General features: G+C 38.4%; 1 protein-coding gene across 1 annotated transcript; it reads right to left on the reverse strand.

Annotated features, from left to right (window-relative positions):
- Nucleotides 1–753: 753 nt before the first annotated feature.
- On the reverse strand, nt 754–16,898 carry kiaa0232 (KIAA0232 ortholog). Its single transcript, XM_051114267.1, has 8 exons — nt 16,658–16,898; nt 11,216–11,762; nt 10,647–10,787; nt 10,034–10,103; nt 9,856–9,943; nt 6,333–9,651; nt 5,034–5,142; nt 754–3,921 (listed from the first exon to the last, which is right to left on the reverse strand). The coding sequence occupies exons 2-8, from the start codon at nt 11,447–11,449 to the stop codon at nt 3,905–3,907; spliced, it is 3,978 nt and encodes a 1,325-aa protein (XP_050970224.1). The 5' UTR covers nt 11,450–11,762; nt 16,658–16,898; the 3' UTR covers nt 754–3,904.
- Between the last annotated feature and the right edge of the window lie 269 nt (nt 16,899–17,167).

Raw genomic sequence — 17,167 nt, forward strand, 5'->3', positions numbered from 1 at the left:
ATTAAAGTGAACGTCCCTCATTCCTCACAGCAGCTTTACGGTGAAAGCGCTTGACCATTACTACATTTTCTGTGCTGGTACGGGGTAGGATGTAATATTTTATTAGGCCTCCTTTAAGCACTGAGAGAAAACACAGGGAGTATCCTTTAAAAAGTAAATAATAGTATTTGTAAAGTCATTTTCTGTGACTAGATGTGCTGGCAAGTCTTTAAGACTTCCACTTACAGATTAAGCACTTCTGATTGTTGTTATAACCAGGTTGGCCCAGTTTTAAAGCTTAATGTGTACCTACAATGTGTACCTAGAACAATCTGGTTAGTGATTGTATAAACTAGAATATTTCAGAAAGGCTCTCCCCGGTGGTCACAAATAAACAACAACTGTGTTTTTTTAATGTTTATTAAAGGTTTAGAAACTTCACAATGAAACAAAATGATGTACTCCGATGTACATGGCATTAGAACAATGCAACCAACTTTGTCTGTGTTGGGGTTTGGTGACTTTCATCAGCTATTCAGAGGAAAAATACAGGATTGGGCTTCAATTAAGAAGCTGTTGCAATAAGGAAAAAGATATAGTTCTGCTTTAAAAGTTATACAACATCAGAAAGTCATCCTCTTCAAATGTATTGCCCAAACCAAAAGTTTAATGCAAGTAATGCAATTTTCTGTCTCGCACAGACATGAGTACTCAGGTCTTTCACTAGCAACCATACCACCTCACACACAGAGCCAGACGTGAAAGATATGAAAGAAAAAAAAAAAAAAAAATTTAAGTCACTCTTTTTTTATTTTAAAATGAGTCTGTTTAAACTAAGAGAGGAACCATTTCAAATTTCTTCAACTGTAAATAATCGGTCTATGCTGTTGTTATATTTGACTGTCTCACACACATTTACTATATATGCATTTTCTCAAAATTGTTAAATCTAAAATGCTTTTGTCCTCTGTCACCCACCCACCATAAACAAGCTTCTTAAGGAACATAAAGCCAAGTAATACAAGTAACAATTTTGGAGGACGGCAATATTTAACTCAAAGTGCTTGACAGAACAAGAATTAATTTAGGTACTGATTAGAGAAAGTGATGCCAACAATGTGTAATTGAATTTTGGAATCTGACAGTATTCTGAACTGGAAAAATTAAACTGAATTGTAACATGTTATGTCAACTAAATACAAATCCAATATAGGAGTCTATATGCTGTATCCAGTTATAGCATACAGTAAAATAACTTTGTGCCTTCACACTCGGTTTCTATCACTATACATTTCATTTATGATTTTTGTAAAACAATATTCAAACTCCCACAACCACAATGAGGAAATAATGTGGAGAACACACAAACACACACACAAGCTGTTTCAAACTGGGTCATACAAAATCATTTCTCCAAAGTTATGGTCTACAGCCTTTTCCATACAGTCTTGGATCACACACTTTGGGTCTCAACCTTGTCTCAAGAACAAGGCCCAACCTGTTTGTTAAAATAAGCACAAATCTTTTAGAAGGACTCAGTGTGTGGCTTTTTTTTTTTTTTACACACACTTGAAGATTACATCTCTGCTGTAGTGTATGAATATTAGCACCAATACATAAAATACTCTATAGATTTTCCTGTCAAGACTGCAATTTACCCCAAAGTGTATCTCAGAACAGGTCAACAAAATAAACTTTCCCACTTTCTAAGGGAAATAAGCATATTCTTATTGTTTTTTTTTTTTTTTCATTCTTTTTTTTTCTTTTTATGTTTTGACATTTGATGCCAACGAAAGTTTAGAAACTTAAAGCCCAATTAAGGAATAGTTTTTCAAAGGTATCTGTTGGTCAATGATGTTGAATAGGGCGATTTTTTAAACTGCCACATTCACATTCCCCCTTAAAATATTTAATAGGTAATGCTTTAAAACCAGTTTTCCCACAATGGTACAGAAAAAAAATGCACACATTTTTAACTAAGAAAACCAAATCATTGAGGGTGCCAAAAAAAAAAAAAAAAAAAAAAAAAATTCCGAAATTTCATTTGTAAATTCACACTTCGTAACAATTTACATATCTCAAGCCAAACTGAAAAGGGGGGGCGGTGGAGAAATACCCATCCAGCCTAGATTAATGCTAGCAGACGCCAGGCTAGACATCCATTAAGGTCAAGAAGCAGACAAACGTGAATATACATATTGGAATTAGAGCAAAAATTTATGAAGTTTATGATGGATATTTTGCATTATGAACACCATACCCCTACCACCTCTCATTCCACAGACAAAAAAAAAATTTATATAGGCAAACAACTTATCAAACTTTGCAGGTAAAGTAATTTGGGCCTATGTATTTTTTTTTAAACAAAAAATACATCAATATTGTAAGGTTGTAGAGTTATGGTGTGCCAAAATACTATATTGCTTTTATACACCCCTCTTCATTTCAGCACACAATAAAACAGCCACATATTTCTGAAACAAGTAGAAGGAAAAGTATATGAAATTAACCTACAATCAACTGCCATTACTGGAAACACTCAATTCTTTTCATGTAAAACAAAAAAAAACAATCAAGCCATATTATGGATCATCAGTAGTCACAAATTTGTTGGGTAAAGAAGGGGAAGAAAATTCACTGAAATTAAACTGTAAACTTCACAATAAACTTAAAGAAACAATACCTAAAATTATGTCTACAATACCAAACTGCAACTGTCGATGTAACTACAATTAACTGTAAGATGTAGGTTTGTAAAGACTTAGAAACAGGTAATACGAAATTGTACAGTTGGGTCAAAAATATTCAGTTACCTATTTTATTTCCTCAGAATTTATCTGCAGCATTTATATTTTACATGCTTTCCAGATATCTTACTATACTTGTATTCAGGAAAATGTAAACTGTCCTTACACACCACAACTCTCTCCAAAATTAACTTTTAAGAAAGGTGACTTTGCAAATCAAGCCATCTGACAAATGTATAAAAAAATATATATATATTTTTTTTTACCTGAAGTGGACAAAATAACCTAGCAAATTGTGAAACATTTATCACAATGGCTGTATTAAAAGGGAAACTCAGGCATTTTGAGGACAAGGGTCTATTGTCTTCATTTAGCCTTCTGTTTTAATTAGCTCGTTTTTTTTTTTTTTTTTTTATTGTATTATTACTCCTTCAAACTATCTTGTTTTGTTTCTTTAAGATGCTTCCTAATCAGCATTGAACTAAAGGGGAACATCAACTGATGTAACAGAACAAAAGTGGGGTGGGGACAAAAGCACTTTTTCTTTCAACACACCAAACCTCACACAACTCTATCCTCTACAAGTCTTTTAAAAGGAAAAAAAGAAGACAAAATGCTAAACGATCTGATTAGGGAAGGGGGTGTTGCAATCGTGGTGCTTTCAACCTGACTTCCGAGTATTCATAGTTCGGTCACAGAAACTTAGACTATTAGAAGGACTGAGACTAGGTTCACAAGCACATGCACAATCAGTAGGACCACAGATATAGTGTATCCTAGATCAAACATAAAAGTGAAGCTAAAATCTATAAGGGGTAAATTAAAGAACGATCTTAATGCTTAACTATGCCTTTTTTTATTCTTTTCAAAATTGATCAACCTTGGAATTAACAGACTGAAAACAAGTCTATAATAAATGCTGTTGACCAGAATCATCTAACTGTTTGTTCAACATATTGCCATGTTTTCCTCTCTTTATGTTTTCATCTTGGTGATAAGCCGTTTTAGATGAACTGACTGAGGAATAACAGGGCTTAGGACAGCATGGTTAAGAAAGAGCCCACTGCAAGCCCTGGGCTCACTGTTCTTGCAAGGGTCCTCCTATCCCTCCTCTGGGTTTTGGTTGAAAGTGATAGGAGGAAATTAGCATTGGTATGCCTCCACGTTCAGCAGAAGAATCATACGTTACTGCTTCCTAGAAGCAAAGGAGGGTACAACATTTAGTATCAAGCAAACGTACACACAAACTCACTTTTCCATTCAATGTAGTGTCTATAATTTGACAGGAAGATTCATCATGATAATTCCCTACAGGTAGATCAATGGGTTTTTCAAAGCAAATTTTTCAAAACAATTGACTTCCCCAGTATCTAAAACGGTTAAAGGATTCACTGCTGAATTAAAATTTCCTGATAAATTTACTCACCCCATGTCCTCCAAGATGTTTATGTCTTTCTTTCTTCAACTGAAACGAAACTGAGGAAAAGATTCCAGGATTTTTCTTTATATAGTGGACTTCAGTGGGGATAAGTTGGTTGAAGGTCCAAACAGCAGTTTCAATGCAGATTCAAGGAACTCAACACCATCCCAGGCGGTCGTTTTTTTTTTAATAATAATAATAATAATAATAATAATAATAATAATAATAATAATTTACTTTTTAACTGCAAATTCTCGTCTTGCACTAGCTTTGCAATGTGCATCTATGACTTCATGGACTGCACAATTACATTGCAAAGGTCACACGTGGTGAGTTCTTCGTGTGTGTACTCCGGTTCAAAAAGGTAGGGTGGGGCAAAAAAAGTCCATCTCATTTTCTCCTCAAACTTCAAATGTCACCAAACGTTGTTTTGCCTTTTTTTTTTTTTTGTAAAGGACTTTCTTCGCACATCTGCTTTGTAAACATTGGGTCAGTACTTTTGCCTACATGACCTTTCCAATGTGAATAAGTAGTACATCGATCTAGTGCAAGATGACCATTTGTGGTTAAAATGTAAATATTTTTATGTATTTATTTATTTTTTGAAAATGACCGATCGTTTCGGTAGATAAGACCCTTACACTTCAGTTGAGATTGTGTAGAGTCCGCAGTTTGGACCTTTAACCCATTGGCCACCATTTAAGTCCATTATATAGAGAAAAGTGATGGAATGTTTTCCTCAAAAAATCTTAATTTCTTTTCAACTTTAGAAAAAGACATGAAAATCTTGGATGACACAGGGGTGAGTAAATTATCAGGAAACTGAATTCTGGAGTGAACTAAACCTATATATTCTAACTAAAACCTAAATATTCTACGCTTCTTACCTCCGCACTGAGAACCTGGAAATAAAGGAGAACACAGAGTACTTTGCCACCAGCACTCTTCTTGCTGCATATTAGTTAAGCACTGTTCTCCAAAATTCAACAAAGGAAACTGTTTAAGAGACAAAGAAAGTCAATCAATGGGAGAAGGTAAAAGATACATCATTTGAAAAGTAAAAGATATCATTCAGGGTTCAAAACTGCGACCATATTGTCGCATATGCTCCCGGAATTTAATCTGCGCGACCTTAAAATATATTTGGGAGTTGTTGTTGTGGTGCGACTTGTTTTCATTTCTTTACAAAACTTTTTTTTTCAAAAATATGACTGCTGTGAGCTGATACAGTGAGCTGTTCTATCCAACATTAGCTTACATAACCAATTATACTTCATCTTTACATTCTTATCTTTAATGCAGATTTTAGATATTAGCCGTCAATCACTCACTTTGCGCTCCGTTGGAACTCGGAACCGTCCGGTTTTTGCTCCAAACGTTATCCTTTAACCAATCTCAGTTCTGGATTTGCACTGCATTGCAATTAGGGGTATGCGATATGAACATTTTTGTTTGTTATAGGATTAAAATATTCCTACGATCTGCTATTATTGAAGAAATAAAGTAAGCCTATCATGCTACAGCGCACATTCTACTAGTTGCAATCACACAAGTACATTATTTGCTTGTGCTTTAAACCTCTAATTTAAGTCAGAAGCGGCTCATGCATGCAGCATCTTTGTGCAGTGCAATGCAGTGGTTGCCTCTAATTTAAATGGCTACAGAGAGTTTGACCTGTAATAGAGAAAATAATTGTTCATGAATTCCTATTTTCATTCTTTCTTGTCCCTTTCTTAAGGCAATAAATAATTATTAAAATAGCCCATTTGTTTGTGAAGCATCAGTAATCAGAATTGGCCATTAAGAATCAAGATCAGTGCATTACTAAAAAGAAGTGTGTGGTAAAGAATTCAGGATCAGGTTCGACTGGTGGAGCTATTAATCATCAGGATGTTGCTGGCCGTTCCTCTCAATTGGCAGCTGTGGTGCTCCTTTACATTCATTGGGTGATCCTAAATTTAATTTGGTGCTCCTAACTTTTTGAATTTTGGAGCACCAGTGCTACCAAGTAAAAAAAAGTTAATTTTGAGCCCTTTCATTAAAGAATATCCAGTGCTGTCATGCCATATATGAAATCAGTGCATTGAAGTGCAGGTGAATATCAACGGATAAAAAAACATGCTAATATGTTGTATAACTTTCTATACGTCTGTCTCTGAAGGTTCGATAACAATTAGATTGCGTACCTCATGCATATCTTGAGCAACATCAAGCGACTTCCCATTTTTTGGAATCTGATCGGTTGCAGCGTATTTGCAAGACTCTGCCTCTCCGTTAGATTCCTCTTGTTGAAGAACAGAGGACTGCACATGAGAACATGGCACCGAAACTGCTGCCGTCTCACAATGTACGCAAATCTCTTGTTCAGTAATGGGCAGAAGGGTGCTCCCACCCTCCTGCGAATCGAGTGATGTCTGGGCACTCTTCTCCATGCCAGACTTCTTTAATCTGGGTAGGAACTTCCCAGACTCCAACTCCGATTTTCCATAGTAAGGGCCCTCACACTCTGCGTCCTCCTCGAGAGGCTTGAGGTCAGCCTGTGGGTCATCGAAGAGGTCTGCTTGACCAACTGGAAGACTCGCTTCCTCTTTCTCAGACTCTACGTCTGACTCACTGCACCCACCTGGAGAAAGTTCAGAGGCAGATATTGGCCGGAAATGAGTCCTTGGGGAAATTCGAATGGCCCGATACTGAGTCCGGTTGATGCCATATAACCAAGGGCAAAAGGGCTCATTGTCGGAGCATAATATGGATTTTGGCTTGAATCCCGGGCTGAACGAGGCCATATCCTCTGGCTCAAAGGAGCACTCCACATGCAGGACCTGGGAAAAAGGGTTGTTCAAATCAAAGGATGAAAACGGGTAATCCAGTCCTGACTCTTCTCCACGGAAGCCTCCGCACGATCCGAGCAAATCTTCATGGAAGACAACGGAAAATCCCTTATTCAAACCATCCCCCGGTCCCTTGGCAGGCTGCTCATTTTGACCAAGGGACACAAGAGGTCTCCACAATGGCTTGTGGCCAGGAGCAAAGCAACTGCTTGTGTTCATGAACACATCCGCCCCTGCGATGGTTACCATGTCCGAAGACGTTGCTGCTGCACACTGTAACAAACTGCCACAGGCTTCACCGGGTGGAATCATAGCCCATTCTCTGTCACCACCTAGACTCTTCAGTTCTCCATACACCCCACCGAGGATAAAGGAGGTGCTGTCCTGTGAATTACAATTCCAGGGCTTGGCCGGTGTTGTGTAATCCCCATCATTCATTTTAGAGAGCTTGTTTTTAGGAAGTCCCTCATCCTCTTTCTGACCATCCCAAAGATGGTACTCCGAACACTGCACAGCTTTCTTTTGAACAATTTCACCTTTTACATCCTTGTCAGGACAGCTGCATTGGTAGCCGGTAGGCTCCTCCGAAAACAAGTGCTCCCCTGTATTCTTTACCCCGAGTGTTAAGACACAGTCTCTGTCTCCAATAGCCATCCAAATGTCTTTTATTATCCCTGAGGTGTATTCATCACTTTGTTGGTTTGGGACGTCGGAAAACACAACGGCATTATAGAGTTTACTCTCATCCTGCTCTAATGCTATGCCACAAACAGACTCCAATTTTGATTTCTTATTGAAGGGCTGGTTGGACTCGGTGCCTACACTCGTTTCTTCCTGCTGGTGACTAGAGTTCTCGTGAAAGAAATCTAAAAGCTCTTCTTCTAGGCATAAGGGCGGGATAAGGGAGATACAGCTGACCTCTTCATTGCCAAACTGAGCAGGTTCATCTGCTGGAGCATTGATCTGTTCACTATCTGACCGTGTCTCCTCTGAGTGGGACCAGGGACTGCAGGTCCTCGTCGACAAGTTAGAGCAGTGTTCTGTTTCATCAAAGGCACTGTTTTTGGTCCAAATGAGCAAACGGGATTGTTTGTTTCCTTGTGGATCTAAACAGCTACTTGAATCTACATTGTCCTGACCCTCCGTAAGTGAGTCGCAGGGAAAAGAAAAGGTAGGGCTATCGTACTGCAACTCAAAAAGCGGAAAACAGGAGTTTAGGGCGGAGATGCTACTGCTGGCTTCTTGGAGATGAGGCCCTACGAAAGCTCCAGACAGTTTGTTAAAGCTGAATGGAACACCGTCCAACCCTGGGGAGAGCCTGACTGGAGAGTCACCCGGACAGCTCTCTCCCTCCAGATCTTCCAAGCTAGATGATGAACAGCACTCCCAGACTTGGGCAATGTTTTTCATATCTTGTTTGATAGAAACATCTGCTTCTGAGGCTCCCAGAGAATCAACCCTTATTGCACTTTCCCCTTGCAGCTCAAGGCCATCTAAAACTACACATCCTGCATCAAAGTGTTTTCGCTCAATGCTCTTCTGCCGAATCATGTTCAGGATTCGGCTTTCGTGTACCGCATCTGAGGCACTAGGATCCAATATGGATTGATAAAGATCAACTTCATAGAAGTGAGTGAATTCGGACAGATGCTCGTCATCTAAATTTTGACCATCTTCAGGAGGAGGGCAGATTGGAATCCCATTCAGTTCAGGAGCCTCTTCGTCACCTTCACCAGGCACTTCAATGAAGTGGCCATCCACAAAAGTGCCCGCTGCAAGGTATGCCCTTTGAAAACAAGAATTTGCAATGCAGATTCCTTGAATTCTCTCCGACAGACAGTCCACATCAATGGACATAGCTAAGTCACTGGAAGAGTCTTCTTTACTCCGATACTTTGTCTCCAGTTTACTTCTACTGAGAGGGACAAAGTACTCAGAGATGGGCTCTGTGTACCAAAGTGGCTCCTCCATATATTCCTTTTTATTGGCCTCTCCTCCTGACTCCTGTGCCTCAACCAGATTAGCATCTTTGCGGATTTCCCTCAGAGGTCTTTTGCCTTTTTTCATGTAGTGCTGCTGTTGCTTAGATGGGCCTCCAGCGGTACTGATGTTGCCACGTGCGTTTTTCCGCTCTTCTTTGTCGATGACTTTTAGGGCCAGTTTGACCTGTCCGCCACCACTGCGGCCTCTCTTGCTTCTGCTGCTGACCTCTCGAGACTTGTGTCTTACACGGACTGCTTTGCAACTGGAGGTCTGGTCACCCTGGTTACCACTAGAGCTTGAGCCAGCCTCACTAGAGCCAGAGGACCACGATCTGGGGCGGAACCTCCCCTCAGACCGGTGTCTCGCCTGTCTCTTACTATGAGGAGCAACCTGATCATCAGACACTCCAGTTGCGCTTCCATGGAACCGGTTTTCCTTCTCCCTCTTAGTGCGTCGCTGCTGGGCCCTCTCGCTGGTAGTGGTGGTGGAACTGGGTGCATCAGCTGTTCGGTCTTTAAAAGCTTCACCTTCGCTAGTGCAGTCTTTCGGAGAGGATGTGTCTGTGCTTGTTTGCGGGACAGCAGATGATGATGAGCTGGAATATGTGCAGGCTTTAGCTTTGTTCCAAACGGTCATAATTTCTTGGAGACAAACAGATTTTTCTGAGAGAGGTGGAAAAGCTTCATAGTACCTAAGAGGAAAAAAAACAAACACATTATAATATTAATGTAATGTAAATAATATTATGATGAACAAAGTTAAAAACATCAATAAGAACAAATACAGCATAACTTAACAATATCAGCCCTATATCAGTAATTACATAGAGATGATTACCCTAGCTGTACAATAATGCACATTATTACATTGCAGACTATAACGTTTAATTACTTACATCTCAACCTGGTCCTTAGAAGAAAATGCTTCATCTGGTTCAGGAGACTGAGATATATCAGATTTTTTATTTCCTTGCTTTTCTTTTTCTGTAAGACAATAATAGCAAAGCAATATAATTTAAGTAGTGCCAAAAACTGTCACAGCTGCAAGCTGCATGAGAAAAGACCCTAACCAACCTTTCTGTTTGTTTTGAATATCCTTGAGTTTAGAGCATAGCTCCTCAACCAAGCTTTCAATTCCAGAATTCTGAAAGAGAACGAAAGAGTCATTTAACTTTGAACTTCAGGTGTAAATTTAACAGAAAATATAATCATAGTTCTGTCACTGCAACAAAAGTGAACCGTTTTATTCAAAACAAAGTATTATATATTAAATGATTCTTCCCTCTGATTAGAAAGACCCACGTATACACAAAGTGAAAACTGTAACCATCTAAAATATCAGCTGTGTAATATGTAATTCGATAAACACATCTAACTAGCTCTGGTGATTTTTTTTCTTCAAAAATAAGCATCACTGCAAAATACTTTGAGGATGCAACAGCACATCAACGATTTTCACAAACGTAAGCGGATATGAGATACAGACACATTAGTTAAGCTCTGATTGGCATATTTCACAGTCTTAATGAGGAGAGCTATTCTTGACTTTTTAACCACTGTTTGCTCTACTAATTTCACCACGCACAAACTCACAAAAGTACACTAATTGAGAGTTTAGCAGTGAAAATGGTTGTGGGAATACAAAATAACACACTGACTGAAAAACTGCTTTCAGCAAAGGTCTTACTTCATCAGATGCTGAACGCAAACATTGCACGGCAGCTTGTTTCTTCATCTCTTCAAGACTAAGGTCAGTCCCTCCCTTCCTCTTGCTCTTCCCCCATTTCTTCCCTGTTCCCTTCTCCCAGCCCAGGAAGATGTCATTTTCCTGCACACAAGGAGGACCAGGAGTTGATTGCTTAGTATAAAATAGTAGAGAAATTATGCACAAATAAAATGCAATTACTGCCAAATAAACTGAAGAAAATAAAAGAACACTTGCATCCTGTTGCTTCAGTCTACTTTATCTCTATAGTGCAACAAGATGCAAAGAAGTCCAATAATCTACACAGATAAGGCACTATATTTTGGATTAACATTTGCATTAAATAAAAGAGTTTATTTTCAAATCTAATAATTGCAGAAATAATCTAGAGACCAATTGAGCATCAAAATAAATGTTAGTTATTACTGAATGCAATAAAAGGAATACTGAGAGACCTGAATTTACTAAACACAGAAAGTATATTAAATGCTTGTTTTAATTGCTTGAACTCTATTTAAAAACATGCAAGATGCTTTTTTTCTTTACTCTACCTGGTCCTGCAGGTCATAGTCATAGCTGTCATGCAGTAGCAGGCTAAGGACATAGCGGGTGTAGATCATTGCATCTATGCCACATTTCTCCAGCTCCTGACCCAGCCAGCTCTGCACTGGCCCTAGTGACTGCAGTGAGGACATCTCTGAGGAAGACACAGGGCCTGACAAAGGGAAGGCCCGTGAGACTCTTTCAGGAGCAGGGCCGTCTGACTCTCCACTCATTGGACGCATGAGACTAGGTTGGAGCCATTCTCAAATGCAGATACATGTTCCCAGGTGGACATGAAAGTGCAAGAGGGAGCGGTATGAAAGGGACAGAGCTGATATTACAGTAGGGGAGGAAGGACTCAATCCAGCAGGACAAACACAGAAAGGTCTACATGAAGAATCATGTAGAATCTTCTGTATATTCGTATTGCTGTAAGCAAGAGGGGGCTCTAATCTTCAGGCATGGCTTTGACCACTGGAAGCTAACAGCTTACTGAACAGGTTCACTTTTATTCATAAGGGTTCATCTTGGAGGACAGCTGGTTCCAGGCTCAACCTGAGAAAGAGAAAGACAGAGGGAAAAGAAACAAGCATGCATTTAGTTTCATGCTGTTTTTGCACTAGAGCAAAAAAGTCTTAATTCATAGTCTTTGAAAATATCCTTTTAAAAATAAGACCTATAACAATCATCTCTGCAAATCAAAGAATTGGTCGGCTCTTCAGCTGGCAACTGGCTAAAAACCCCACAAACCAATTCAGATCACATGTCTGATGAAGACAAGTCCTTGAAATAATTAGTGGTCTGAAATGAAAAGCATTTTAAAGTGCTTTCACACTAGAGGCAGACTAAATCTGGTTTAGTTGTCATGAATGTACACTTAAAGGAGAAGAAATTATGTTTTTTGAGGAAAACGTTTCAGGATTTCTCTCCATATAGTGGACTTCTATGATGTCCCGAGTTTGAACTTCCAAAATGTAGTTTAAATGCGGCTTCAAACGATCCTAAATGCGGTTGTAAACGATCCCAGCTGAGGAAGAAGGGTCTTATTTAGCAAAACGGTCTATTATTTTCATAAAAATAATAAAATTTATGTACTTTTTAAATGTCAAATGCTCGTCTTGTCTTGCTCTCCCTGAACTGTTTTTTCCCGGGTCATGACCGTTAGGGTATGTTGAAAAACTCCCATCTCATGCTCTCCCTCAACTTCAAAATCGCCCTTTATCGCTGTTTTACCGTTTATGATAAGGGTGTTTGATCTTCTTTGAATATACACTTTGCAAAGACTGGGTCGGTACTTCTGCAGCAATGTAGAAAGATTTTGAAATAATTTTGAAGAGGGAGGGAAAAAATATACGATTGGAGTTTTTCGACATACCTTAACTGCCTTGAACCAGAATATACAGAGTTCAGGCTGAGCAAGACAAGCGTTTGAGATTAAAAAGTATTTAAAATGCATTCTAATGAAAATAACCAACAGTTTCGCTAGGTAAGACCCTTCCCACTTGTCTGGGATTGTTTACAATCGCATTTGGGATCGTTTGAAGCCACATTTAAACTGCATTTTGGAAGTTCAAACTCGGGGCACCATAGCGGGCCATTATATGGAGAAAAATCCTGAAAAGTTTTCCTTAAAAAAAAAAATTCTCTTTACAACTGAAGAAAGAAAGATATGAACATCTTGGATGACAAGGGGGTGAATACATTATCTGTAAGTTTTTGTTCTGGAAGTGGACTTTTCCTTTAAATGAAGTGTGTTAGAGAATTTGAAAGAAAATACAAATAATAATAATAATAATAATAATAATAATAATAATAGAAAAAAAAAAAAAACTGTGATACTTTTTTAGGATGCTTTAATGAATAAAAAGTAAAGAAAAAAAAAGTAAAAAAAATATACCTTTTCTAACAACATAAGTCTTTGAGATCACTTTTTATCAATTTCTTGCTGAAAAAGTTAAAAGTTAAGTCAAAAAAGAAAGAATAGAAATTTACTGACCCCAAACTTAGTGTATATTCTTAAAGAAGTTTTACATTTTATTAAATGCTGTTCTTTTAAACATTTTTTAATTCATCAAAGAATCCTGAACAAAAGTATCACAGATTTAAAAAAAATAAAAGTAGAAAGCAGGACAACTGTTTCCAGCACTGATAATAAATCAGCATATTAGAATGACTTCTGAAGGATCATGTGACACTTAAGACTGGAGTAATAATGCTGAAAATTCAGCTTTGATCACAGGAATAAGAGAGATTTTAATGTATATTAAAATAGAAAAACACTATTTTACAATATTATTTTTTTCTCTATTTTTGATCAAATAAACACAGCCTTAATGAGCATAAGAAACTTCACAAATCCTAACGATCCCAAACTTATTCTGTATGATTTATTTCTATAATTCTGTGACTTAATTTTAACACCCTGTGTAAATAATAACACAACACTAATAATATTTGCACATAAACAGTGGCAAAGACATAGCTTCAATATCTGAAAGGCATATGTTACAACTTATAATACTCTACGTCTAAGCATTCAGTAACATTTCATCAAAGGTACTCTCACTAAAAGTCTCCCGTATGTCATTGAAGGCCACATCTAACATATGAAACCAGGATGAAAAAAAAAAAACAGAGAGGTTTGCCAATAAAAAGAACAGTGAAAACACTACTATAACCTAATGAGTGTATACACAAATTATCAAAAGAGATTAAATTTACCTTAGTAGTAGTAGTAGCAGTAGTAGTTCTTACGGATGTTTAAACTCATACGTCAATTCATCTGTCTGACAAGTAATCTGTTGCAAGCACAAGATTTGGTTTCGGAAAATGAAAACAAAAGTACAGTTTGTATTCCCGCTCCTGGCACCTTGTATTACGAAGTGCTCCAGCAACAATGTTGCAGGATTAGTCAGCATTGTTTTAAGGTGAGGCTTAATATGGTTTGGTATGAATACCATGTTAAATTCAATGCAGTTGGAATCAAATCCAGTTACAGCTAAGCAAAAAGGTGTGAGAAGCTTTATAATACTATGAATAGTCACACTAAAAAGTGGTCCACAAATAAATGCATGCGATTCTACAAATGAACACTGAGGAGAGTTCTGTTGGTTAATTATTTTGTGCGAATTTCATTTTGTCCATCTTTTCCTGAATATGTCTGTCTTCTGATTTATGCCTTTAAACTTTGTTGTATACCATAAACAAAGCATTTCCTAAAGAAAAGACTTCCTCTAAGGGGACATCAAGACAAACGTGCATTGAAACTGAGCTCACAATTAACTCCAAAAATACAAACAGTTCTTTTATGTGTTGAGTGTGAAGATTCAATGATTTTTAATGAGACCAGAAAGAGGAAACTGTAAAACGGAAGTAACAAGCTCTAATGGCAACATCTTTATATTTTATACATTTTTTGTGTTAAAATAAAAAACTAATAACATGAGCACAAGATTATGACAATTTCTAGGTGAACCCTTCAACACTGCATGCAAGGTATGAGCATGCCTGGAATGCCACTGTAATTATAACTTGTTTCTGCAGTTCTTGTTATGCAAGACAATACAAAAGTTCCAAAGACAGTTTCAAAGAAACAGGTCCTACATGTCATGACACTGTGTGGTGAGCATTTCGAGACAATGATCAAACACTAATATGCCTCAAAAATACATTTTAACCAATGTTTATAACTTGTAGGTTAGCAGGTCCACAGACGTGCATATAAATGTAGTTTCTATGAATTAGCTAAATTCACAAGCACTGTAATTATCTTTGCACTTTCACCTAAGATATAATCTACTCCCAAGACATGATGCCAGTCGAGCATTTCGTTCTTGTAAAGCTTGGATATGTTACTACTGAATGTGTACATTATATTAAGAAAAAACAGGAAATCCTAAAAACTCTCCCTCCCTGTTTGACATAAGCAGTTTGTTGTGTTCAATCAGACATTTTTTTTTCCTCTCAAAGTTGAAACTGAAAACTGTTCATACTGTAGGTCCAGCAGCCGGCCGTCACGCCCATCTTCTGTCGTCATTCCCCGTCATATACACTGTCAGTGCTTTCATTTACTGTCACTAACCAGAAACATACTTTAGCTTATCTTCCAGCTTTCATCAAGGCCTTGAGATTTCACTTTAATAACTTTAATCAGCTGAAATGGACGCAGACGTTATAAAAACACCTCTTTAAAATGGTTTAAAAGTCCGACACTGCGCACCAGCATATTCTGCAGAACAATTAATATCATGTACTTTTCTTTAGTTTCATATGTGACCGATTAGAGCGTAAACATACGTAGGAAATAGTAGTATAGGAAAAAACAGTATGTTAAATACTATGCCCTTGACGTTTGCCCCTTTACATGGCTTAGATTAATCACGTTAGAATACAAGCGTCACAACAAGTTGTAGTTTGTGTATCAAACGACCACCTGAAGACGACACCGACCACCAAGTCTACGCCAAACGTCTGTTTAAAAAATGTTAACAACAACAAAATAGCGCGCATTGTTTGCCAATGACAGGAGAACGGCGGAATGACAGGAGGCCAGCTGACTAACGTTAGCTGCGAGCTAACTATCACCTGACACAAGCCAAAAACCCGATTACTGACTTAGTTTGTAACTTACTATCATTGCATTACGCTGAACCACAAAATAATGAAATAATGAATAACAAAGAGCGTTTGTTTGAATAAAGACTGCTTTGCACAGACCACTGTCTATGAGCGCAGCAGACGAACCGCAAACCACTTTCCCCTTACTCAGCATGATTCAGCTGACATTAATGTTGTTCGGCTCAAAAGTGCAAAATATAATTAAGCGCAAAGTAGGGCTGCCGCTCCGCTCCATATCCAGCCTGAGAAGTTACAAAACGATTCGTGACAAGCGATTTCCTTACAGTGCATAATACGCCTCATTTTCATGTTATGAAACAAATGATTTAGCTTTATTCAGTGGGCACAATACGTGTTATCGTCGTTTAAAGTGCCGTTCTGACGCAGTCGAAATGTAAACAGATGACCGCTCGTATAGCGTCTTTGGCTGGCTAACTCGGACACCATTTTACGCCACAGAGTGAAACGCTAGTCCCGGTTTATCACTTCCTCGAAAACTACAGGCAATGTAAATGTTTTTGCTTCACAACCACCGCCATAAAACGATCCATACGAATGCTTCGTGCCATAAATTCAAAAGCAAGCACATCTAAAAGGGAAAATGGCTGTTAATTATCCAAACAGTACGAGGTAGCGTTAAGCTATGCTAGTGCACCGTTGTAGCTAAACCGGGGAGGAGGCGCGGCTGATTTGCCTGGCTACAGGCGTTTGTAACACTTGACAAGACGGCCTAAAACATTAGCTTTCAATTCAAATAGGACCTTTGGAGCATTACTAACATGTATAACGCGCAACATATCAAAATGTAGTTTAACATGATAAAATAATCTTACCTGCTGTAACCCTACGCAGTGTGCTAAATAGCAGCAGGAGAAGCGATGACTTCTCTCCCGCTGCCGTTCCGAGCTCGAGCTCTGAAGGTCCGCCGCAATAGCGTCACAGATATCAGGCGCGGGGTAAAGTATGTTACGTCCTTAACTCGGGCTAGGACGCAGCTGACGACATTTTGGATCAAGGTGGGCCTGCATCATATCTCTCTAAACATCATATGACAGTTCGGGTTGAGCCAACATGGCTGACAGGGAAGGACTTTAAAGGCGATTTCCGACTCCATTTTACTTATCTCCAGGCAACAAGACAGATTACAAATGTGTTGCCATGGCTGATATCCCTCCGCGAGAGCTTGCGGTTGCATCAGAACTGATGACCGAGTTCTCGTCGGTCTAATGCGATCAAAATGTTCTGCGCTGTGGTGTGTAAACGACAACTTCAGGCCTCTTTAGACGTCTGAAAGAAACAAAATCAGGTTGCTAGATTTTGGGCTTGTTTTTAATTTGCTGTCA

This window comes from Labeo rohita, chromosome 7 (assembly GCF_022985175.1).
Source record: "Labeo rohita strain BAU-BD-2019 chromosome 7, IGBB_LRoh.1.0, whole genome shotgun sequence".
NCBI classification, from domain to species: Eukaryota; Metazoa; Chordata; class Actinopteri; order Cypriniformes; family Cyprinidae; genus Labeo; species Labeo rohita.